The sequence below is a fragment of the Plecotus auritus genome (genome assembly GCF_963455305.1).
Source record: "Plecotus auritus genome assembly, chromosome: 2".
In the NCBI taxonomy this organism is placed as follows: Eukaryota; Metazoa; Chordata; class Mammalia; order Chiroptera; family Vespertilionidae; genus Plecotus; species Plecotus auritus.
This window is the reverse complement of record NC_137771.1, coordinates 152,759,442-152,785,117: the sequence shown is the minus strand read 5'-3', so window position 1 is coordinate 152,785,117 and position 25,676 is coordinate 152,759,442. Positions and strand designations below refer to the sequence as shown.

The window sequence follows — 25,676 nt, the reverse complement described above, 5'->3', positions numbered from 1 at the left end:
CTAATTGGGTGTTTTTAACTCCCTTGTCTTCCAGATGGCAGACTTGATCCTCTGCTTCATCTGATCTATTGCTGATTCCAGCTAATTTCATTTATTGCATTCTTCATTTCTGACTCATTTTTTTGTTTTGTTTTCTATCCCATTTTTACCTTTCCTACCTCACTGTTGATGTTCTTACTGAGTTCATGTACTCTTCATCCACATTTATTGAGCATCCTTATAACCAGTGTTTTGAATTATGCGTCTGGTAGATTGCTTGTCCATTTCATTTAATTCATTTTCTAGTTCTTTTGAGACATGTTTCTTTGAGTCCTAATTTTGGCTGACTCCCTGTGTTTGTTTCTATGTATTAGGTAGATCTGCTTCATCACCCAGTCTTTGCAGTGTGGCCTAATATAGTTGTCCTGTGGGACCCAGTGGTGCAGTTTCCCTGGTCACCTGAGCTGATTGCTCCAGAGATGCCCCTTGTGTGTGTTGTGTATACCTTCCTATCGTAGTTGAGCCTTGATTACTGTTTGTTTGCTTACTTGTTTTATTTTATTTTAATCCTCACCTGAGGATATGCTTTTTTTGATTTTTTTAGAGAGAGGAAAGGAGCGAAAGAAACATTGATGTGAGAAAGAAACATCAAGAGAAAAAAGAGAAGCATCACTGTAAGAGTTAACATCAATCGGTTGCCTCCAGTACATGCCCCGGACCCACTACCTTTTTGGTATATGGGATGACAATGCTCCAACCAACTGAGCCACCCAACCAGGGCTTGATTATTGTTTTCATGTCAGTGGGTAGGTTTGACCTTCAGGCTGACTGTGTCTGAGAGCTGGCTGTGACTATAGAGGACAAGCTGTTTTGCAAGGGCTGACCCCACAGTTTAAGGGTCTCTTTAGTGGGACTCTAATGCCAGCCAAGTCTGCCCTTTGGGTTTGTCATTTGTAAAGCTGGTTGGTGGGGCTCTGATACTGGCACCAGGTGTGTACTGTTCTGGAGCCTCTTGGGTGGGGCTATAGTGCAGGTCAGGTTCACCTACTGCTTGTTCCTGGCTCGGGGTTATCTGGTAAGAGCCACAAAGTGAACAGTCTGTGGTTGGTTTCCACTTGTGCTGGGCTTGGAGATTCCTGAGAGGCTATTTTACAAACTAAGGCTGGCAGCCATTAGTGTTGGGCTTGGGACCCTTTGATGGCCCCAGGATGTGGGTTGAGGCCACCTGCCACTTGTACCATGTTTGAGGCTACATTCCAAGTCAAGACTGGCCACTGCTTATATCAGACCTGGGGCTACCTAATGCGAGTTACTAGGTGTACCAGTTAATGCGGATTTTGTAATCAAAGAAAACACATAATTTCAAAAGAAACATCAAAAGTACTTTATTCAAAGTACAGGCAGTCCTCGGGTTACGTCGGACTTGACGTACGTCGTTTCGTGGTTACATCACCATCTCCCATCCTATATAATAAAGAGGTAATATGCAAATTGACTGTCACTCCAACACACAAGATGGCTGCCCCCATGTGGACACAAGATGGCCGCCACAAGATAGCCGGCAGGGGAGGGCAGTTGTGGGTAATCAGACCAGCAGGGGAGGGCAGTAGGGAGGGAACAGGCCTGCAAGGGAGGGCAGTTTGGGACTATCAGGCCAGCAGGGGAGGGCAGTAGGGAGGGAACAGGCCTGCAGGGGAGGGCAGTTTGGGACGATCAGGCCTGCAGGGGAGGGCATTTAGGGGTAACCAGGCCAGCAGAGAAGGGCAGTTGGGGGGGACCAGGCCTGCAGGGGAGGGCAGTTGGGGGCAATCAGGACTGGAGGGGAGGACAGTTAGGGTCGACCAGGCCAGCAAGGGAGGGCAGTTAGGGGTAACCAGGCTGGCAAGGGAGGGCAGTTAGGGGTGACCGGGCCGGCAGGGGAGGGCAGTTGGGGGAAATCAGGACTGGAGGGGAGGACAGTTAGGGTCGACCAGGCCAGCAAGGGAGGGCAGTTAGGGGTGACCAGGACATCAGGGGAGGGCAGTTAGGGGCAGTCAGGCCGGCAGGGAAGGGCAGTTAGGCATTGATCAGGCTGGCAGGGGAGTGGTTAGGGGGTGATCAGGCTGGCAGGTAGAAGCGGTTAGGGGTTGATCAGACTGGCAAGCGAGCAGTTGGGAGCCAGCAGTCCTGGCTAAACAGGCAGTCGGACATCCCTCTAGGGGTCTCAGACTGGATAGGGTGCAGGCTGGGTTGAGGAACACACACACACACATACACACACAACGTGCACAAATTTCGTGCTCTGGGCCTCTATTTATAAAAAAAAAAAAGTTTCGTCATTTCAATGTATGTACATATGTGCTTTATGTTTTTTATTATTTACTTACCACAAGTAAAGGTCAGGAATTGTTATCTTTCTTTTAAATTTTTTTACTGTTTCACTTCATTACTGCTGTGTATGTGCTCCACGTGAGTGACGTAGTTGGGTTCCTACTTACAGCGAAAATCACATTAAGTCGCGCCATAGGAACGGATCTTCAGTGTAACCCAAGGACCTACTGTAATGTCCATCTGTAATGTACAAGATGGGGCTAGCTACACATTTCCCCATCTTTCAGGTAATTTGTGGATACCATCCCAAAATAACTTTTCTTGTTTTGAGACAAACCATTCAGAGACACAATGTTATACTTCTTCAAACGTTTTGAAGTGCTGCTCAGAAAGTGCGTGTGCCATATATCAGAACAAGTGGTAATCTGAAGGAGCAATGTCTGGTGAATACAGTGGGCAGGTTAATACATCCCAGGCAAGATCTTTGAACGTGTCTTTAACTGGTTTTGAAGTGTGTGATGGTGCGTCATCATGAAGCAAAATTACTTTGCTGTGTCTTCTGGCCCATTGTGGTCATTTCACGATCAAAGTGTGGTTCAAATTGATTATTTGTTGCCAATAGAGATCAGAATTAATGGTTTCACCTGATTTTAGAAGCTCATAATACACCACACCTTCCTGATCCCACCAAAAGCAGAGCATTGTCTTCTTCCTGAAGTAATTTGGCCTTGCAGTCGATGTTGATGGTTGACATGGATCAACCCTTGATTTTGTGCATTTGGGATTCTCAAAATAAATCCACTTTTCATCGCCAGTCACAATTCAATGCAAAAAAGACTTTCGTGCCATTGAAGCAACATTTTACTGATGACTTTTCAGTTTTCCATTTGTCTTTCATTCAGTTGATGTGGCACCCATTTTCCTTCCTTTAAAATCTTTCCTATTGCTTATGAATGATCAGAAATTGTTTGCTGAGCAACGTTTAATCTTTCTGCAAGTTGTTCTTGAGTTTGACACATATCTTCATCCAATAATGCTTGTAATTGTTGATCTTCAAACTTTCTCGGTTGACCTAGACTTCCTTTGTCTTTCACATCAAAATCATCACTTTTGAAGTGTTTAAATCAGCATTCACAAGTATTTTGAGGTAGAGCATGTTCACCATAAGCTTTCCGCAGTATACGACAACTTTCAGCAGCACTGTTCTTCAAAATAAAGTAATGAATTAAAACTTCCCGCAAATGCTCTTTTTTGGGGCACGGAATTCGACAGTTTTAAGTGTAAAAATATCTATGTTAACACCTTCAGAAAATTTGACATGAAGTTTTGAGGCTTGCTGTCAATACAACAAAATAGCATACATATCAACCTATGTGTAACTCCATCTATTGAAAAAAAAAATCCGCATTATTAACTGGTACACCTAGTACATTGCCAAGTTGAGATTGATCACTGATCATGCCTATCTTAGCATAGAAAAACACACAAAGGCCAGATACTTAGTGCTTTTTTGGATTTTGTGGACATTTGGGGGGTTTTAGGAAAGTGCAGCATGAGCCGAGGCAGGCTGCTTGTGTGGAGGATCACTGGAAAAGGTTCAAGTGAACATGCTGGTAGGATGAGGCATGATCTCAGGGAATCACCAGGGTAGGGCATAGAGTGTTAGCCAGGTTAATAGAGATCCCAGATTCAGCACCGACTTGGGACAGAATGGCTGGGTAGGGGAAGCCTTCAATAAAAATACAATGGCACCTGCCAGCACTTCCAACCCTGGAGAGAGCTGTCTCCACCCCTGCCCATCCAACCCTAGCCAGTCTATTCAGTTTCTCCCCATATGTCCCTGGTTTTGAGATGCTGCCTCTGCACAGGAGCCCAGAGTGAGTGAGTTTGTGCCCTTAGAGACCTACAGCACCTAGTTCTCCAGCAGCCTTTCCTCTCACTTAGATGCAGTCCTTGCTGGCTTTTATAGCCAGATGTTATGAAGACTCCTCTTCCTGGCACTGGAGTGCTGGTTTGGGGAGCTCAGGGTTGGACTGAGACCCCCTTGCTCCTTAGGGGACACCTCTGTATCTGAGCTATGCCTCCTGATTCTTAATTGCCAAAGTGGGGGTGTGGGATCTGCCTATTTCATATCTCCACCTTGCATACCAGGCTCTACATGGCTCCTTTATATTCTTAGTTATAGGACTTCTGGTCAGCTAGATTTCAGGTGGTTCTCAGTTATGGTTGTTTATTTGTAAACTAGAGGCCCAGTGCACGAAATTCGTGCACAGGGGATGGGGGTGTCCCTCAGCCCAGCCTGCACCCTCTCCAATCTGGGACCCCTCGAGAAATGTCCAACTGCCTATTAAAGCCCGATCCTGGTGGGCTCCCAACTGCTGGGTCCCAACTGCTCGCCTACCTGCCTTCCTGATTGCCCCTAACCGATTCAGCCTGCCAGCCTGATCACCCCCTAACCACTCCCCTGCAGGCCTGGTCACCCCTAACTGCCCTCCCCTGCAGGCCTGGGTCCCCCCCAACTGCCCTCCCCTGCAGGCCTGGTCACCCCTAACTTCCCTCCCCTGCAGGCCTGGGTCCCCCCCAACTGCCCTCCGCTGCAGACCTGGTCCCTCCCAATGGCCCTCCCCTGCTGGCCTGGTCCCCCACAACTGCTCTCCCCTGCAGGCCTGGGTCCTTCCCAACTGCCTTTCCCTGCAGGTCTGGTCGCCCCCAACTTCCCTCCTCTGCCGGCTTGGTCACCCCTAACTGCCCTCCCCTGAAGGCTTGATCACCCCCAACTGCCGTCCCTTGCCCTGGTCCCTCCCAACTGCCCTCCCCTGCTGGCCTGATCACCCACAACTGCCCTCCCTTGCAGGCCTGGTCCCTCCCAACGCCCCTCCCTTGCTGGCCATCTTGTGGTGGCCATCTTGTGTCCACATGGGGGCAGGATTTTTGACGACATGGGGGCAGCCATCTTGTGTGTTGGAGTGATGGTCAATCTGCATATTAGTCTTTTATTAGATAGGATAGAGGCCAAGTGCACAGGTGGGGGCCAGCTGGTTTGCCCTGAAGGGTGTCCCAGATCAGGGTGGGGGTTCCCTTGGGGCGTGGGGTGGCCTGGGTGAGGAGCCTGTGGTGGTTTGCAGGCCAGCCACACCCCCTGGCGACCCAAGTGGAGGCCCTGGTATCTGGGGTTTATTTATCTTCTACAATTGAAACTTTGTAGCCTGGAGCGGAGCCAAGCCTTCTGCTTGCTCCGTGGCGGCAGCCATTTTTGGGGGTATTTATGTATCTTCTATAATTGAAACTTTGTAGCCTTAAGCCGAGGCCTGGGCCGGCCAGGATGTGTGGAAAGCTTGGCTTCCTCCATCACCGGGGGCAACCCTAGCCTCCTGCTCTTTCCAGCTCCGTGGCTGCCGCCATTTCTGTTTGGGTTTATGTATCTTCTATCATTGAAACGTTGTAGCCTTGAGTGGAGGCCTAGGCCGGCAAGGGCAGGCGGAAAGCTTGGCTTCCTCCATTGCCGGGGAAACCCAAGCCTCCCTCCTGCTCTCTGTGGCCGTAGCCATCTTGGTTGGGTTTATTTGCATATTTGCTCCTGATTGGCTGGTGGGCGTGGCTTGTGGGTGTAGCAGAGTGATGGTTAATTTGTATATTACTCTTTTATTATATAGGATTTGATGTGGTTGTGGGAGGAATTGAGCACAGTGTTTGCCTACTCTGCCATCTTTACCAAAAGTCTTTCCCATTTCTTTTATCATTAGCAAACCTTTTCCTTCTAGTCTTCCCTTCGTTTTTTTTTTTAAAATAATCTTTAAAATAAGTATTAAACTTTAAATTTAGCACTACCTACTATAAACCACAGGCATTAGTATTTTGCTTTTCAAAATAGGTTAATCCCATCATGTTTATTCTCATTTCTTAAATATTTATTACTATACTAGGGGCCCAGTGCACGAATTCATGCAGCTTGAAATGAACTGTGGGCCGTGTGGCTGTAGTAGGCACAAGGGTGGGTCTCGGCCCATCCTCCGTGCCCCCCCGGCCCCTCCCACCACAGCCTGTCTGCTGGCAGCCCCACTCCTGCCAACACTCCCACATGTTGATGGCACTGAGCAATTGGGGCCAACTCCGTCAGTGGGTGCAAGTGGTGGCTACTGCCCTGATTGCCCCTCAGGAGCAGGAGGAGGTGGAGAAACCTTCAGGGGCGATCAGGGCCAGCAGCCACCACTCACACCTGCTGACGGTGCCAGCAGCGGGTGCAAGCGCTGTGCGGGACAATGGCACACAAGAGCAAATTATTTTCAGTAACCACTAGAGGCTTTCCCCAATGACAGTGACCGGCACCTTGGTCTGGCACCCTCGTTCACCTGCTCCACCATCCTGTCATCCACCATGTTCTGCGCGCACCCCCTGGTGGTCAGCACACATCATAGTGACCGATTGTTCTGCCCTTTGGTCTATTTGCATATTAGGGTTTTATATATATAGACTAGAGGCCCAGTGCATGAAATTCATGCACGGTTAGGGTCCCTAGGCCTGGCCAGTGATCAGGGCCGATCGGGGCCTTCTGGCTGCTGGCCGAGGCCTCCCTTCATTCTGCACCGCCCCCTGGAGGTCAGCGCACATCGATAGGACTCCTGGTCTCCTGATCGAACTCCTGTGGGGACACATTGCATATTAGCCTTTTATATACATAGATAATGGTACATTGGCTGTGGTATTTTCCATTTGTATGTTTTAATCCTAAGTGTGGATATAAAATTTTACTAAAATTAGTTTTTGAAGAATTATTTTTTTAAACGTTATTGCTTTTCAATTTGTCCTTATCAGGAGACAGTTAATTATGTATCTCTAGTAATTGTGTATTTTTTCCCAACGAAGCACCAGTACTAACTTCCCAACTTGCTATAAAAGCGTGACAGAACATGGCAGCGATTCAGACTAAACTATATTTATATTATTTATGGTATTATTCATGTATCTAGTGACTTTTTAAGTGAAATAGTTTAACAGAACAACATCATAACAACTGTATATTTTGTAGTCTATTTATGACACTATGTATTTAGAATCTAATGTTTAGCCTTAAATAAATAGATGATTGAAAACAGCATATCTGAAAAACCCATAAATTACCCCTAAGAAAATAAAAAAGTATATGTATTATAAAAGAATCTTTCCTCTAACCCCGTGGTTGGCAAACTGCGGCTCGCGAGCCACATGTGGCTCTTTGGCCCCTTGAGTGTGGCTCTTCCACAAAATACCATGGCCTGGGCGAGTCTTTTTTGAAGAAGTGGCGTTAGAAGAAGTTTAAGTTTAAAAAAATTTGGCTCTCAAAAGAAATTTCTGTCATTGTACTGTTGATATTTGGCTCTGTTGACTAATGAGTTTGCCAACCACTGCTCTAACCTATTACATCAGTGATGTTTTAGATTGCACAAGAACTTAAATTTTATTGAATAAATCTAAATCCTTGGAAAATTTCTAAATTTGTTCAGAAATTACTATATTTGCTTCCTTTGGTTACTCTTTCTCATCAAGATTAACATTTAACATTTGTTGCATAGAATTTGATTTATCTTACTAAAACTTTTCAGCAAAATTAATGAGGCTGAACCACTGGCTGTTCAAATATTGAAAGCTCAAAATCTAAGACTCATTTTAATCTTGAAATTAATGAAAGCAACTTAAGTAGCCTTGCTTAGGCCAAAAAGTCCCCAGTAAAGCTGGGGATAATTATTGTACTCGAGTAGGGAAAAAATAATCAATGACTTCAAGTCTTGCCTTACGTTATCTACAAAAATTGGTATAAATCAGCATGAATTACCTTCTTAAGTAACCAAACTCTTACATATTCTTAATGAAAAACTCAAATGGAAGTTAAAACAATGAAATATAATTAGGTCTTTAATATTTACAATTTTAGCCTTGTCAGCAATTCACATTTCATGGATTTGTCAGTGAAATTCAGGGTTTGATTTTGAATTTCTGAAAAATCAATCTGTCTGTGTTTACCTTTTGTAGTTAAAAGTAAATATTTATGAAGTCCAGGCTATTTGCTAAGTGTTCTTGGTACTGTGTTTGTGTTAGGAGATAAAATTCAAACAGGATGAATAAGATAAGGTCCCTGACCTCCAAGAACTGTGGTAGCACCTTTGGAGATCTGGCAGATGTAAGAGTGCGTGAGATGGGAGAGGAAAACGGAGGATCCGGTGATGGAAGTGATGGCTAAATAAGTGATCAGTGACCCAAAACAATCAGTTATATGCCTTTAAACCCAGGAACTACTAATTTTAAACCAGTTAAGTTTATGGGCCTAACACTTTGATATAGTAGCATTGACAAAATCTCTTCCTGCCTTTAGTTCCAGTTAATAAATATCATTAGAAGTAGTAAATTTTAATTTGTCTACAATATATATTTTTCACTATTTCAGATGCTCCTTCTCTGACTGCCAAAGTAGTAAAAAAAAATCACAACTTTTAACAATTGAATTCATTATTCAGTGAGCCAATTAACAACAGTGATTTTTAACATAGGATGCCTATAATGTTATTTTAAAAAGCACCATATGTGTACAGGGAATTTCACATTCATAAATTCATTTAATCCTCACAAATCACAAATATAATGTCCATTTTACAGACTGCCTACTAAGAATGATTAACTGATTTCAGATAGAGCAAAATTCAAAATCCTTTTTTATAACTATTACAACAGTTTCTGTAATTTATTCATTGTACATGAAAGATTGGAACAGAAAATAAAAATTAGAAACAGCTGCATCAACAATTTTACAATTAAATAATATCTGAAAATACAAATATAAAATCGGGTAACCTTTATTATCTAGGAATAAATGGAAAAACATTTTATTGAGTGACAAATAGAAAGAAAATATGCTGGCAGATTAAAAATTGTTATCAGTCATGAAATTAGTTTTGTAATTTATTTTCAAAAACTAGAATCTCTAGAATTTTTTCTTCAATCAACCAGCAGAGACATTCTAATTTTAAAAAATTATCTTTAATTTTTAAGATCCCTTTTTTGATCCAGCAAGTGGCCAAATTCCTTTGCCTCCTGCTAGGAGATTGCCAGGTGAAAATGTCAAATCCAACAGAACATCCCAGGATTACGATCAGCTTCCGTCCTCTTCAGGTGAGTTGGCTGATAATAGTAATAATACCTTCCGTTTATTCAGTGCTCTTTGGAGTACCTTACCTTTTTTATTCATTTACAGTTCAGCGAGCACTGCCAGCCTAAGAAAGTATTTTTATCACCTTTGCAAGTTATTTATAAAGCTTGTATTATGAGAGGATTGCCTACAAAATTACTTCATAGAAAAGAAAAATCGCTATTCTGTTATCTTTGATTAGTCAGTAAAATGTGTTCTCTGATGCATATCTATTCTCTAATTTTTGTTCTGCCTTACCAGATATCTGAAAAGGGAAAATCTCTCTATACATTATAATTCAACATTCTCTCATTTCTCCATTTAAGGAAGAAATCTCTTTAGAATTAATACTAGCACCAAACTCTTAATTTGTACAGCTTATTTAGGGCTGTCAGTCAATGCTCCACTACCAGCCATTAAGTAGAAGGATATCCCATTTTAGTAAATATAAGCCATACTCATAACCCATACTTTTTTTTAGCAATTTGGACAATATTTTTATCTCATAATTGTAAACATCAGACATTTTTCTTACTAGATTTTTATTCTTTAGCTCAAACCTCAGTTTACAGAAAGTTTGTTATTAGTGATAGCCATATATTCTGTAACTTCTGAATCAAAATAAGTATTGGCTGATTTGAGAATTATCAAGCCAGTTCTTACATACTTGATGACATGCATTGGAAATGCTGAAATTCTCCTGTAAGTTTTAATACCTGAATAAAACTCAGGAGAACATAGAAAATTTTATTAGCCTTTTCAATTTTTGGTCCATGCTCTTACCAGTTTACTTCTAGTCTTTCCAAGATTTTAGATATATCCATGGGGTAGCCAATGAAGCACTGTAATTCCAGTCAAAGGGGTAGATTTTCAGATCAGTGAAAAAGTGTGAAAGTCAAGAAGAAGGGGAGACAATACCAGGCAGCTTCTATGTAAATGAAGGAATCAAGTCCCATAAGGAAATGATGTAAAAGTACGAGTTTGAGGAGAGTACCATGACTGATTTAGAATACCACCAACTCTGAATTAGAAGAAACATATACTCAAGTTATGGGAAGAGTTGTGGCCAGAATGCTCTATTTTCACAGCTTCTTTACAAGTTGTTCCATAAAATGTGAGTGTTGTAGAGCCCAGAGGAACATCATTCACCTGTGTGATATCAAATGGTAGGAATTCTGATTACACTAGAAATTTTAAGGATAAACCTTGAGTCACAAACCTTGTTGAAATGTCCCCAAATAGGCATTTACCAGAAGCCTGAACCAGCTTTTACCTGCGTGATAAAATAGACCTGGTTATTACTCTGAGAGCTTCCACTAGCTATGACATCAAATATTTCAACCTACTCCCTGAACTCTTTACAAACAAGGTCAAACCTCAGAAAATAAGATACTTTTTCCAACAAGATATTTGCTCGCATGTAGTTCACAGAGCTACCAAGATGTCCACTTGTTAATTTCACACCAGCAGAGAGACTGGGCTTGCCTTCTATCCTAGGTCTTTGCATCAAAAACTTGAGACTGGATGCTATGTGCCTTTAGGATTCTAATAGCCCTTATTTTGCAGTAATATGCTTTTATTAAGGCCTTTTTAAGATGACCGTTGAGGATTCTGATGTAATTGCTACACCTATAAATTCAATTTCTCAGGTCTTTATGGTGATCTAAATGACTAGTAGTGACTTATGTGTAAAATTTCTATGTAAAGATGCTTTCTATAGAATTTGAAAATATGATTTTATTTTAAAAGGATGTGTATATATATACTATATATACGTGTGTGTATATATATATATACACACACATATACAAATATAAATATATATATATATATATATATATATATATATATATATATATACACACACACACACACACACACACACATATCTGCATGTACAAAGAGCCTTCCAAATGTTTAAGACAATTATAAAAATTGGGGCAGGGGAGGATGGTTTTTAGATGTAACAATTGATATTTAATGATAGTTAATCAGAAGTAACTGGATTTAACCAGCTTGTATTAAATTCACATATACCTGTATATGAGGCAACGATTTTTTGCTAATAATCTGCTTATTTCTTCACATGGATATATTATTCATGTGGTATTCATGCCTATTACTAGATATATTTGAGTTTTCACAAACTTTAGTTTTGCTTTTTCGTTATAAGATAAAATTCGCTACAGTTTGAATACTGTTCTTGAAAAACCCAGGGAATCTATCTTGTAGTAGAACAACACAGTCATGCTGAGGAAATGGAGCATTAGCTCTGGAGATTTTTCATATTCTTAGCAGTTCAAGGCAACACTTGAAAATAATACAATAATTTCAGCACATAACTTGTATTGAATCTATTTGTAACTGCTAAAGGTCTTATTGCCAAATACACAGACAAAATAAAGGAGGTTTCATTATAAAGCAATTAATTCCAATACTGCATTTCCTTTGGTTGCTTAAAGGAAAAGTAATTGAGTATTGAATGAATTTTATATTAAGGCCAAATATTCTATAGTTATCTCCATTAAAATCTCAATGAGAAATCATAGCTTCACTTCACAAAGGGTTAGAATTGTGTATTGTTGTTAGGGATGTTTTAAGATAAATTATTGAAGATCTTGTTTTGTGTTTTAACAAGGATAATAAAACTGTTACAGTTTACACAGTTGGAATACCTGAAGTTTTTTTTTTCCTTACAAATCTAATGCTCTTTAATAACCATTAAAAATGGTATGTTATAACCTTAACTATCATAATTGTCTATTATAATATATGGTATAGATGAGTTTCAGATTTCTATCATGCCTTAATCAATTAAATTTATATTATTTTCGTCATTTAATCCTCAGATACAGTTGAGAAATCAGTAGTTTAAGAGTCTTGATGTCTATCCCAAGTGTTGTCACTAAACTACTGAATAAGCTTTTAGAGATTGTCTCAGATTGTACAAAATAATCATTTTAAAATTTGTTAAGGCATACTATAGGCCAAATGTTATGCTAAGTATTCTAAATATAGACATGTATAAAATGGAATAGAATTGAAAAGCAACAAGAAAAAGAAGACACCTGTAATCCTATCATCAAAGAACATTTTTGCCAAATGAGTATTTCTTTCTAACATGTTTTTTTTATGCACATGCTCACATAGTTGAAATCATACTTAATATGTCAATTCTATCTCAACTCCATTTAACATAGTATCATATTATCTTACCACATAAACTTCTAAAATAAATGTCATTTTAAATTATATGATAGTCCATTATTTTTATGTATTGTCAAACACTACTTAATATTTTAAAAGTCTAACAGAAATTCTAACTTTATATGCAAGAAAACTAACACATTAAGTGCCTTTTCTTTGGTTTAAAATACAGAAACTTGGTGTTGTAGGTATTATTAAATAAGACTTAATAGAAAAGAAATAGAAAGTAGGAAAATGTACTCATTAATGATGACATTTGCTTATTAAACACATCTTTCAAAATATGGACTAAAAGAAAAACAAAAATTAAAAGAAACACCGAAGTTTAAATACTGGAGGAAAAAATAAGGACCTCTTATGGTAAAATAGTTGGTATTCACTCCTATAAATGTCGACATACAACAGTGTCCCTCACCTTTTTTTTTTTAATTGATTTCAGAGAGGAAGGGAGAGAGAGAGATAGAAACATCAATGATGAGAATCATTGATAGGCTACCTCCTGCACACCCACTTCTGGGGATGGAGCCCGCAACCTGGGTATGTGCCCTTGACTGTAATCGAACCTTGGACCCTTCAATCTGCAGGCCAACACTCTATCCACTGAGTCAAACCCTTTTCTTTTTTATCATAGTCCACCTAAAGGCCTTTTTAGTCCTTTTTTCTACTATTCAATCCTGCCCCACTCTGCAATAATGAAAGTTTATTACCACAGATACACTAGATATATTACATATTTCTATGTACTGTGGCTTTTGCCCTGTAGGAGTTGATTGTGTCCTCATTTAAAATGCATGATGCACAGTACTCATTCAAGGGATTCTTCTAATTGTGTTGTCATCAGGTTAATTCTCATGCTATCCAGGACTTTATGACTCTGCTCTTTAATAGATTCAGAAAATGAAAATTAAGTCAAATTTACTCTTAAATCATTGCTTCTAAAATCTTTCTCCACACCAAATAGTTAACTCTGAACAACACAGGGAGTAAGGCTCTAACTAAAAGTGGACAATCACATGCAGGAAAATTGCTTCAAAGTCAGTTTAATTTAAAAAATATATGCAAATTTTGCATTTTACTTATTGGTATACCTGTATTCATTTCAGTATTAAAAACTATTAACAATCTGACATCCTTGAGTAAAACTGGTGCTGCACATATTTATATCCACATATTCTTGTACTTACTTTGATGTTGCTATTGCACATAGGAGTTAAAAATACTCTAAGCATGTACAACAGCTCTAGAGTAAACACAGGCCTTTTCAATAACTTTTTAAGGATGATATTTATTCAGGTACAGAAATTCCCATGGAGTTGGTAAAATTCTGTCATGCCATGTACTCCAAAACTACACTATAATAATTCGAGGAACTGTGCGATAGCTTTATCTTCTGTTTCATTGCTTCCTTCTCCTACTACACGCTCTAAAGCAAATAAGGACCTGCAGTCTCCTACCATTAGACATTGTGAAAAAGAACAAGTGGGTACAGAGAAGGCTGTTTAGGAGCTTTGGGAAGAAATGTCAAAAGAGAGATTCATTTAAGCAATTTGTTCTAATGATCAGCATGGAAATGGTCTGCCTCTTTTTTAAAAAACAGCTTTCCCTATTCAGGTTGTAAGATATTTTTGCTTAAGATCTTGTTTAAAAGCTTTCTACATAAGTATGCACTCACAAAAAAATGGCATGTTTTTATCCTCTTCCACACCTCTATTAATAACAGTAATTGATGTTTTCAGTGTAGCAGTGATCATTGTAAATGTGAACTCATCGTCCTTTCTTTTTAATCATCTCCTGAGCACATACACTGAACATTACATTAATTAATTTACACGCTACCTGGGAAGGGATAAGTAATAACTCTAAAAATGGAGATACAGGCATAGATTTAGAGAATGAGAATTGTAAAAGTAAATTGCTTAAATCAGAATTACTCAATATCTTAGAGGCCACACTGAGATGTATCTGACCACAACAGCCAAACAAAAAAAAAAATATCATATTCAAAATTGAATAAAATATTCAATGACAAGTAGAAATTCATATATAACAGGTGGTAAAAAATTGCAACAAAGATTCCATTTTTCCATTTGTAGGCTCTAATGCATGATACAGTTCTACCTCTGGACACTTGTAAGATTCTGAAGAGTTATCAGCACTGTTTGGGGAAAATAGATTTTGAGTTAGGGCAATGAGGGCTGGGATCTATGAGTTTTGGATTTAAAAGGGAAATCCATGTATTGAAAAAATATTTGCTTCAATAAGTTTTTACTTTTATTAAAATGTCTTCAAAAATCTATCTGGACTCATTCCAAAATGGGTTTGAATCATTTTCTCTAGTTGATATTTCCATTATAGTTTGTGTGCAAAAATAAAATAACAATTCGAGAATGAGAGACCTTCACTTCTCTAACTAGAGATTTGATTTAATTGTAGTGTGTATATGCAAGTGTTTTTTCCTTGCTAACTTAGGTTTCCTAAATTATGCTTGCTGCTTAATTTTACAAGCAAAGAATAGCTTTCCCTTAAATAAAATTAGTCATCGGAATTTCATTGCATTTGGCCAGGATTCATTATAGCAGCCTCACAGAGTGGATAGGTTTCCTGGGGTTTTTTAATAGGTGACATCTACCAAAATCAAAGATACATACGTTTATTAAATCTAAAAGCTCTAAATCGTAAGACTTCACTCCAGTTACCCTATTTGATGCAACTCTGGCTGCCTTCCTGCACTACTTTAGCAGTACATACACACACTAGTAGCTGTTCTTTCCACAGGTGCTTGACATTCGTGTGCCCATCTTAGTATTTTGGACAGAAACAAAATAACAATAGTAGAAAAAATCTTAGAAAATTACCAGCAGAATACAAGGAATTTAGACTTCATTTATGTCTAGGTACTTTTCTCAGTTAAATCAGAACAGAGGAGATTTCAATGTATAAATTCTGTGGTAATTGATTAAAGAAAGGCTTGTTAGAATTTCTAATAGTTTTTTTGGAAATGATTAGAAGCAAAGCATAATTTATTGTTCATCTCTGCATAACATAATGGAAATACTTAATAGAAAAATAAATGGAACCTCAAAACACAGTAAACAATGCAATTTAGCAGACCATAAATATTTGAGATATTTAGTTACAGCAAGAAACAATACAGACTTAGCAAGAACCAGAAATTAATGTGTTCTTTTATATGAGCAGAATTTAATAAGCTTTACCTACCACTGTAATATTTTTTCAAACTAAGCATTATCTTATAAGAAAGAAAAAATTAAAAATAAGACTATTATTCAGTTTGGTATGGAACCAAACATTTTCATCTTGGGTGGTTTTATGTATGTTATATAGATACTAAGAGGCCCCATGCATGAATTCATGCACCAGTGGGGTCCCTCAGCCTGGCCTGTGGGATCAGGCCAAAACCAGCTCTCTGACATCCCCCAAGGGGTCCCAGGTTGCGAGAGGGCACATACCAGGCCAAGGGACCCCATCTGTGCATGATCGGGGCTGGGGAAGGACGCGGGAGGTTGGCCAGCCAGGGAGGGACTGCGGGAAGGCTCCAGGGCATGTCCTGCCCATCTCGCTCAGTCCCAATCGGCCGGACCCCAGAAGCAAGCTAACCTACTGGTCAGAGCATCTGCCCCCTGGTGGTCAGTGCACATCATAGTGACTGGTCAACTGGTCAATTGTCTGCCCCCTGGTGGTTAGTGCATGTCATAGTGAGTGGTTGAGCAGCCTTAGCATATCATTAGCATTTTATGCTTTGATTGGTTGAACGGATGACTGGACACTTAGCATATTGGGCTTTTATTGTATAGGATTGCTAGAAATGTGAATGGGATGTTTTTTGCAAGTTATCTTCTCATATAAAAATATCATACTTAGAAAAATATGAAATAAAGTATTAGATAATATTTCATGATTTAGATTTTATTATTGAAAATATCTACTTACAGTATCTCCTGAAGCCACTGGGAAATGTGGCAAGGCAGCAGAGACTGGGAGCGGATAAGATGGGGACAGGTGGCAAGAGGCATTTGGGTCCTAGCTTCACCTTCCTCCTTTACTTAACCTGTTCTTGAATTTATCACTTGGCATTTGTGAATGCTCTAAGAAGAAAAATGGTAAATAAATGTTGATGTATACATAGTGTTTTATGGCATAAATTTGATAATTTTTATTGTAATATTTTTAAAATCCCGGCATCTCAATTAAAATGCCAAATATAGATACATGGAAATCCATGAAAGAGTATACAACCCTCTCAAGTTACCAGCCCATGCCCTGATGATGTGTATGGGGTGGTGGCCTGTAATTTTATTTTGTCTTACTAAAATTACTCTCCACTTGTGGGCACCAATGTTCATTTGGTTTAACTGAGAGAAACCGTTATCATCAGGGGACTGATCTGGAACCCAGCTGGCCCTTGCCAATGTTTTGGCTGGCTTTGCTTTTTCTCAAGCAAAGCTTCCTATATTGGAATCTGGATAAAGTATCTGAGCAAAGTACTTCTGTTCATCCTATTAACTAGCAGTAGACTCGAGCCATCTACATTTCTTTTTATTCCCCTGCTTCCCTCCCTGGGATCAGTAAGGCATCACTTTATAGCATTATTAACTTGAAAAATCAGACAGGCAGAGACAGTACAAACATGTTTCTCAGAGCAGTGCTGCTGTGACATGGGTGGGATGGAGGGCCAGGTGGGGTGTTCTATAAGGAATGTTTGTGAGCTTGTAACAGATTTTCATCTAGTAGACACTTCCTCCACCTAGTAAATAAGATGCATGATGTTGCCAGAGTAAAAGCCTGTCTTTTTCAGTCAGGTTTATTTTTTTTCTTCTACATCTCTTACTTCATAAAGCTTGAAGAATAGTATATGGAATTGGAAATAAATTTGTGTTAAACATGGGGACAATGTAACCTACCCTATAATCTATACTAATAAAAGGGTAATATGCTAATTAGACTGGGAGACCTTCCAGACATTCTTCCAGACAAAGCCATGGTGGCGGGGCTGAGGCAGAGGCGGTTAGGGGCGATCAGACTGGTGTGGGGGGGGCAGTTGGGGGCAAGCAGGCCAGCGGCGGGAGGGGAAGTTGGGGGTGATCAGGCTGGCGGGGGGGGGGGCGGTTGGGGGCGATCGGGCCAGCAGGGGGGATAGTTGGGGGCTAGCAGGCCGATGGGAGGGGGCAGTTGGGGGCAAGCAGGCTGACGGGAGGGGACAGTTGGGGACGAGCAGGCCAGGGTGCCAGTTGGGGGTGAGTAGGCTGCTGGGGGCAGCATTTGAGGGCGATCAGGTCGGCAGGCAGAGTGGTTAGGGGCAAATGGCAGGCAGGCAGGTGAGCAGTTAGGAGCCAGCAGTCCCGGATTGTGAGAGGGATGTCTCACTGCCGGCAGTCAGACATCCCCCGAGGGGTCCCTGATTGGAGAGGGTGCAGGCCAGGCTGAGGGACACCCCATCCCCATGCACCAGGCCACTAGTCCTCCTATCTAATAAAAGAGTACTATGCAAATTAACCATCACTCCACTAAACCCACAAGCCATGCCCACCAGCCAATCAGGAGCGAATATGCAAATAAACCCAACCAAGATGGCTACGGCCACAGAGAGCAGGAGGGAGGCTTGGGTTTCCCCGGCAATGGAGGAAGCCAAGCTTTCCGCCTGCCCTTGCCGGCCTAGGCCTCCACTCAAGGCTACAAAGTTTCAATGATAGAAGATACATAAACCCAAACAGAAATGGCGGCAGCCATGGAGCTGGAAAGAGCAGGAGGCTAGGGTTGCCCCCGGTGATGGAGGAAGCCAAGCTTTCCCCACACCCTGGCCAGCCCAGGCCTCTGCTTAAGGCTACAAAGTTTCAATTACAGAAGATACAGAAATCCCCCCAAAAATGGCTGCCACCACGGAGCAAGCAGAAGACTTGGCTCCGCTCCAGGCTACAAAGTTTCAATTGTAGAAGATAAATAAACCCCAGATACCAGGGCCTCCGTTTGGGTCGCCAGGGGGCGTGGCCGGCCTGCAAACCACCACAGGCTCCTCGCCCAGGCTGCCTCACACCCCAAGGGAACCCCCACCCTGATCCAGGACACCCTTCAGGGCAAACCAGCTGGCCCCCACCTGTGCACCAGGCCTCTATCCTATCTAATAAAAGAGTAATATGCAGATTGACCATCACTCCAACACGCAAGATGGCTGCCCCCATGTGGTCAAAGATCCTGCCCCCATGTGGCACAAGATGGCCACCACAAGATGGCCAGCAGGGGAGGGCAGTTGGGAGGGACCAGGCCTGCAAGGTAGGGCAGTTGTGGGTGATCAGGCTAGCAGAGGAGGGCAGTTGGGAGGGACCAGGCCTGCAGGGGAGGGCAGTTAGGGGTGACTAGGCCTGCCGGGGAATGCAGTTAGGGGCAAACAGCCTGGCAGGGGAGCAGTTAGGCATCAATCAGGCTGGCAGGGGAGTGGTTAGGGGGTAATCAGGCTGGCAGGCAGAAGCGGTTAGGGGCAATCAGGAAGGCAGGCAGGCGAGCAGTTGGGAGCCAGCAGTCCTGGATTGTGAGAGGGATGTCTGAGGGGTCCCAGACTGGAGAGGGTGCAGGCTGGGCTGAGGGACCCACACCCCCGTGCACGAATTTCGTGCACCAGACCTCTAGTATATATATAAAAGCCTAAGTGACCAGCTGACTGGCTGGTAGCTATGACATGTACTGACCACCAGGGGGCAGACACAACACAGGAGCAGAAACCACAGGCATGTGGAAACAGAATAGACTGATGAATCTCAGAGGGAAGAGGGGAGGGTGGAATGAGATTAACCAAATATCTTATATGCATACTAGAGGCCCGGTGCACAGATTCTTCCCTCGGCCTAGCCTAGGGGGATCGGGCCAAAACCGGCTATCTGACATCCCGCAAAGGATCCTGGATTGCACGAGGGTGCAGGCCAGGTCAAGGGACTCCACCGGTGCATGAATCCATGCATCGAGCCTCTAGTAGTATATAAAAAGAAAAAAAAAAGTTCAGTTGTAGAGAAAATGAAAAATAGATTTTCATATAAAATGAGATCATACTAATGTTTATGTCTTTCCTTTTATCTCATTATCTAAATGATGCTTCTCTTTAAAATCTACACAGATGGTTCACAGGCACCAGCCAGACCTCCTAAACCACGACCCCGAAGGACTGCACCGGAAGTCCACCACAGAAAACCCCATGGGCCCGAGGCAGCGTTGGAAAATGTCGATGCAAAAATTGCAAAACTGATGGGAGAGGGTTATGCATTTGAAGAGGTGAAAAGAGCCTTAGAGATAGCGCAGAATAATGTCGAAGTGGCCCGTAGCATCCTCCGGGAATTTGCCTTCCCCCCTCCAGTCTCCCCACGTCTGAATCTATAGCAGCCAGGACTGTCACCACCCTCATGTCAAGTAATTGGTGCATATTCCAGGAGCATGGAAAGGAGAGACGTGCAGTGGAATTGGAGAAAGAAGGTGTCTCCTCTTCACGTGGCTTCTTGAAGGGCCTGGAAGGGCTGCTTCTCCGAAGACAGCTGTTTGCTCAGGATGGCCACAGCTGCGGCTTCTTTATTTTTGCTAGCCATACTTTTAAATCAGGGTTGAACTGACAAAAAAAAATAATTTAAAGACGTTTACTTCCCTTGAACTTTGAATCTGTGAAATGCTTTTCCTTGTTTACAAGTTGTCGAATTGCAGTTTGTTTTTAGTTTTGTTTTTTTTGATACTTGTACTGTGTTCTTGATGGACCCTTTGTTGAGCGGTCAGGTCTGCTGTAACATTTCCCACCAACTCCCTTGCTGTCCACACCAAACAACTAAGTCACGCCTTCACTTTGGTTTCTCCCCGCACACCTCATCCCCACCAATTGCATCTCTCCCATTTACAAGATGCTTTAAAGGTTCTGATTTTCAACATATCAAACTAATGCAAAAAAAAAAGTGTGTGGCCTTCACTACTGAGTCTTCTTTTGGAAACCATTGTTGTTGAGAGATGGGGAAAATCAGAATGTATAAAGCATTTTTTTTTTTTTTTGTCAGTGAACTGCCTTTTATAAAGTGTTTTCATATAACATAGAGGAGCTTCCCTTTTTAGTCTAAGTTTTGGGATCTTAATCTTCTTTATTCTCATCTTTGTCATCCCTAGGGTGTCCTGACTGTAAAAACCTAACTAAACTATTAGAAAGCAACTACCTGCAGAGGTGGGGGAAATACTCTCGCACATGACAATGTGTACAGAACTTGTATAACGAGGTCCCCTGATATGTATGCCTGAATCACTGTGAGGCATGCTGTCTCCCCGAAATACACTCATGACTTTCAGGTAAAATTATGGTCATACCTCTCCCAAATTTCCTATTTGAGTGATTACACTCTGGTACCTAACAGGTTTAGGATCCAGTTCATTTTGCAGTGGAAACGTTAAATCTTTGATGCACTGTTAAGTGCTAATGCTACTGTGGCAAATTTTTTTGTTTTATTTTGTATTTTGTTTTTGTTTTTTTGTTTTTTTGCAAAATTCTTAGTAATTTTCTCTCTGCAATCAAATTACAATTTGTATTAAATTTGTAAATTCATTCATTGCTTCACAATGCTCCATCCAGTCAGGTGAAAGAAATGTATAGTTTTGCCTTTTTTTTTCAATATTGAGGTTGGTTCTTCAGAAACCATGTTGATACTTTTAATAACGCTACAAATATTTATTGTGCATCTGTGATGCAATCAGCACTGTTTTTAAAGCACAACTGTTGCAATCTGATTTCAGTTTGGTTTTTTATCTGCGCTTTTGATGGTAAAAGTCTCTGATGGACAAAGCCTGGAAAGTTTCCATCAAAGCTTCAGAATTTTCAGGCAATCTGCTTTTTTTTTTTTCTTTCCTAATGACAAGTTAGTGGAGAAATGAGACAAAACCAAGTCTGTGTAAAGTATCTGAACCACAGAAGGTGTTCTAAATACAGACTAATTGCAGGATTGTGCATGCTTCTCCCACTCCGTAACTTGACACAGTGCGATGTAAAAAGATGCATTGGATGGTGAGCTGCTCTCCAGGATATGAAAGGACACGACCAAACATCTAGCAGATCCCATGGAAAGTAATGCTGTTTAAGACATGTGTCGTGACCTGGAGGGGAACTGATGCGCTCCTGTGCAAACTGACACCTGCCCTCACTTGACAGTTTGGCTATCATGATGTTGGGTCCTTGAGGAGTCACACGCCTTGGATAGTTTGTGCTTGTGTTTTAATTTCTTCAGGTGATTCTGAGCCGATTAATGTCCCTGGAAGGGAATTTTTAATTTGCCTTAGATATTCTTCCTGTGAGTTTGGTATATGACTGCAGTTTTTTTACACTTTTAAAAATTATGTTGGCTAATTCTCCATTGCTTTATGAACTCCATGTTATGTCATCATGGTTTTCCAGTTATTTCATCAGTTTTGGATGTCACATGGGAATAGCACTGTATTTTGGGCTTTATGACTTGCTGATCATAGGTACAGTCTAAAATCTAAGAGTTGCCACTTCGTTGTGATAACATTGTTATGACAGTCTTAATAGATTAGGGAATGATGCAAAATACAATGTTAGAAAACAGTACATTGTCAAATAATTTCTGAATAATGTGTGAGCATTTCAAGTGAGAATTAGAAAAAAAAGAAGAGACTTATGGAAATATAGTAAATTAGACTGGAAATTTTTTATAAAAATCTATTTTACTAACTTCCACCAAAATCTCTACATCTTGTACTCAATAGCAACCATTGGTTTGTCATTTAAAAGAATGAATCAAAAACTTGTACAGAATGGAATGAAAAGAGAAAACTTTCTGTCAAAAACTGTCATGAAAAGCCCATTGCTACCTATTATTTATGACTTATCAAACTCCAAGAAAAACTTTTGAGGAAATAATTAAACCCAAATATTTTTAATTATAAAGTGACTGCCCATTAATGGTTGATAATGATCCCAACTTGGTTTTACTGTGATCCAAAAAGTTAGGCATTCCTCACATTTCTCCAAGACTTGGTAGTATGATTATTTTTTTTAGCTGGTATGCTATAATATCCCTAATATTTAAAACAAATCATGGACAGCATTAACCTGCTCTCCCCCATCCCCCAACATATTCTAGGAGTAAAAGTATTTATCCTCAATGGTAGTCAAGTAAATTAATTTCCATAAATTTATTTCCCTTCAATGTCTGTCATATCCTGGCCAAATTTTCTGAAATTGAATCAAAGCAGTGCTTATGGTTAACTTAAACTTCTTTCCACAAAGATGACCTTGGCCACATTGCAAATAGTCTTAATATAGACTCCCAGTTGCAACTTCAAAGGGCCAATTTTTAAACATTTCACACACAAGAACACTTGCAAAGATTTCTTCATAATGTGAATTTCCTTTTTAGTTTCAGAAGTATTTTCTACAGTTTGGACATTATGATTCCTCCCCAATTTTCAACTTAAAGCTTTAATTTGCACTGAATTATAATCCTGTTTAAAATTCCAATTATTTCTCTTAAGCTGACAGATTTGGAAGCAAATTATGGCATGTTTTCAATAATACAGGTACAACCTGCTAACCTGGAATTTTAGTGCTTCTAGGAAAAGTTTCCAGAAAAAGCAATAGAATGAAGGGTTTTCTTCCCAATTACTATTTTATTTTTAAATGCCTTTTTAAAAAATTTGTCTAATGTGGCAAAATAGTTATGTGTTCAATTAATTTATATTTTATTCATCCTTTTTCAATTCTGGTTATTATGTAAACTCAAGTACTTTATCTTTTAAGGTATTTTATAAAATGAATGTTAACTAAATGCAGAATTGGTATGGTCTTTTCAAATGAACACACACATTTCTTTCAGAGCATTTCTATGTTGTAATTTTTCTTCTTCATGTTAAGCAAAAGACATTTAAGAGCTGGTGGACAAAGTAATGCAAAGTACCCATCCCATATCATTATTTTAAGATATTTAAGATATTCAGTTATATTAAGCTCCCAAGTAAGAAATACATATCTGGAAAAGGCTGAAGGATGACATACCGTATAATTGATAATTCCTAATCAACAATAACATCTGTTCTCCAAATTCTTAATTTTTTGAGTCATTTGTTCCTGGACAGTATATAGTGAGGAGAGAACAATGGAAATAAAAAAAGAATATGAATAACTTTTTAAATCAAGAACCTTAGCAGAATGTTGTGAAAGTAATTGGTACATGCAAAATCCCATGCATAGTAGTAATAATAGTAGTAATAATTATACCCTCAAAGCACATAGAATTAAATGGGAGCTATACATTAGCAAGTAATCTATACTAATAAAAGGGTAATATGCTAATTAGATCGGGCCAACCTGACATCTTCTGGTCGTCCTGACTTCCAGACAAAGCCACTGTGGTGGGGCTGAGGCAGAGGTGGTTAGGGGCAATCAGGCTGGCAGGGGAGCAAGCAGTTGGGGGTGATCAGGCTGGCAGGGGAGTGGTTAGGGGGTGATCAGGCTGGCAGGCAGAGGTGGTTAGGGGAGATCATGCAGGCAGGCAGGTGAATGGTTAGGAGCCAGCAGTCCCAGATTGTGAGAGGGATGTCCGACTGTCAGGCCTATTGGGACTAAACCGGCATTAAGACATCCCCCGAGGGGTCCCAGATTGGAGAGGGTGCAGGCCGGGCTGAGGGACAACCCCCTCATGCACAAATTTTGTGCACCGGGCCTTTAGTCCTATGTAATAAAAGTCTAATATGCTAAGTGGCCGGCCAGCCATTCAACCAATCAAAGTGTAATATGCTAATGATATGCTAAAGCTGTTCAACTGCTCGCTATGACGTGCACTAACCGCCAGGGGGCAGACAGTCGAACAGTCGCTATGACGTGCACTGACCATCAAGGGACAGATGCTCTGACTGGTAGGTTAGCTTGCTGCTGGGATCTAGCTGATCAGGACTGAGTGAGAAGGGCTGGACATGCCCTGGAGCCCTCCTGCAGTCCCTCCCCAGCTGGCCAACCTCCCGCATCCTTCCTCGGCCCCAATTGTGCACAGGTGGGGTCCCTCAACCTGGCCTGTGCCCTCTTGCAATCCAGGATCCCTCAGGGGATGTGGGAGAGCCGGTTTCGGCCTGATCCCGCAGGTCAGGCTGAGGGACCCCACTGGTGCACGAATTTGTGCACCAGGCCTCTAGTTCCAATATACTAAATACTGTACATAATTTATCACATTGTAATGGAATTCTGAGCTTACCGTAAGTGCTTAAGAACTTTTATCAGGCCCTTACTATATACATGGAACTTAGTATTAAAACATTTAATCCTTTCAACTACCATCATGCCTCATCTAGGACAGGGAGGAAAGCAGGGTGTGACACATTTCCTTTTGAAAGTTTGGTAAATGAATAGCATTTTGTCAGCCTAAAAGAGGAGCTAGGTTTTTGTGGTTGTTATGAAAGAACTTCAGAAGTAAAGCTTTTCAACCAGGAATATCACACATAATAAAAATACTGTTATTTAAGGTAAAAGCAAGAAGTAGTGGGGTCTGAGGAACCCACAAGAGCCTGGAGAGGGTATATTGGTACCTGAAGGGTAAGGACAGTGTAGACCCATCAACCTTTCGGACCTCATGGACACACCAGTGGTCTGCAGACCACCGGTTGGCGACTGCTGGTGTAGACCATTCTACAATCATAGGAATCATGGAATCAGGAAACACTTGCTAGATAGAGGTCAGAGATTACATAACCATGAAAACAGAGGAATTAGTGTGTGCCATAATCAGGCAACAGGCTAATTATATATCTTTTGTTTGATTTTCAAGGCAAACTTGGGCAGTATTCTTAATTATTTTTCTTTTTCATCCTGACTACCACTACCATATTTTGGATCTGAATTATGACTCCCTAGAATTTTAAATAGCCTCTAACTGACCTCTATTGCTCTAATGAAAGACAGAATGAAGTTTCTGAAATTCAAATCCAATGTTACTTCTCGACCTAAAACACTTAATGGCTTTCTACTGTAGGGATTCCTTCTCTGCATTCC

At 40.9% G+C, this 25,676-nt stretch overlaps 1 protein-coding gene across 3 annotated transcripts in view; it reads left to right on the top strand.

The window, feature by feature from the left end:
• The window catches only part of CBLB (Cbl proto-oncogene B), a 246,417-nt gene extending 222,952 nt beyond the window's left edge, over positions 1 to 23,465 (top strand). For all 3 annotated transcript variants that reach the window (XM_080654165.1, XM_080654163.1, XM_080654164.1), the window contains 2 exons: positions 9,310 to 9,429; positions 19,776 to 23,465. In XM_080654165.1, coding sequence (XP_080510291.1) covers positions 9,310 to 9,429; positions 19,776 to 20,035 — 380 coding nt within the window. In that variant the 3' untranslated portion in view covers positions 20,036 to 23,465. The remainder of the gene's footprint in view (positions 1 to 9,309; positions 9,430 to 19,775) is intronic.
• Positions 23,466 to 25,676: the final 2,211 nt, after the last annotated feature.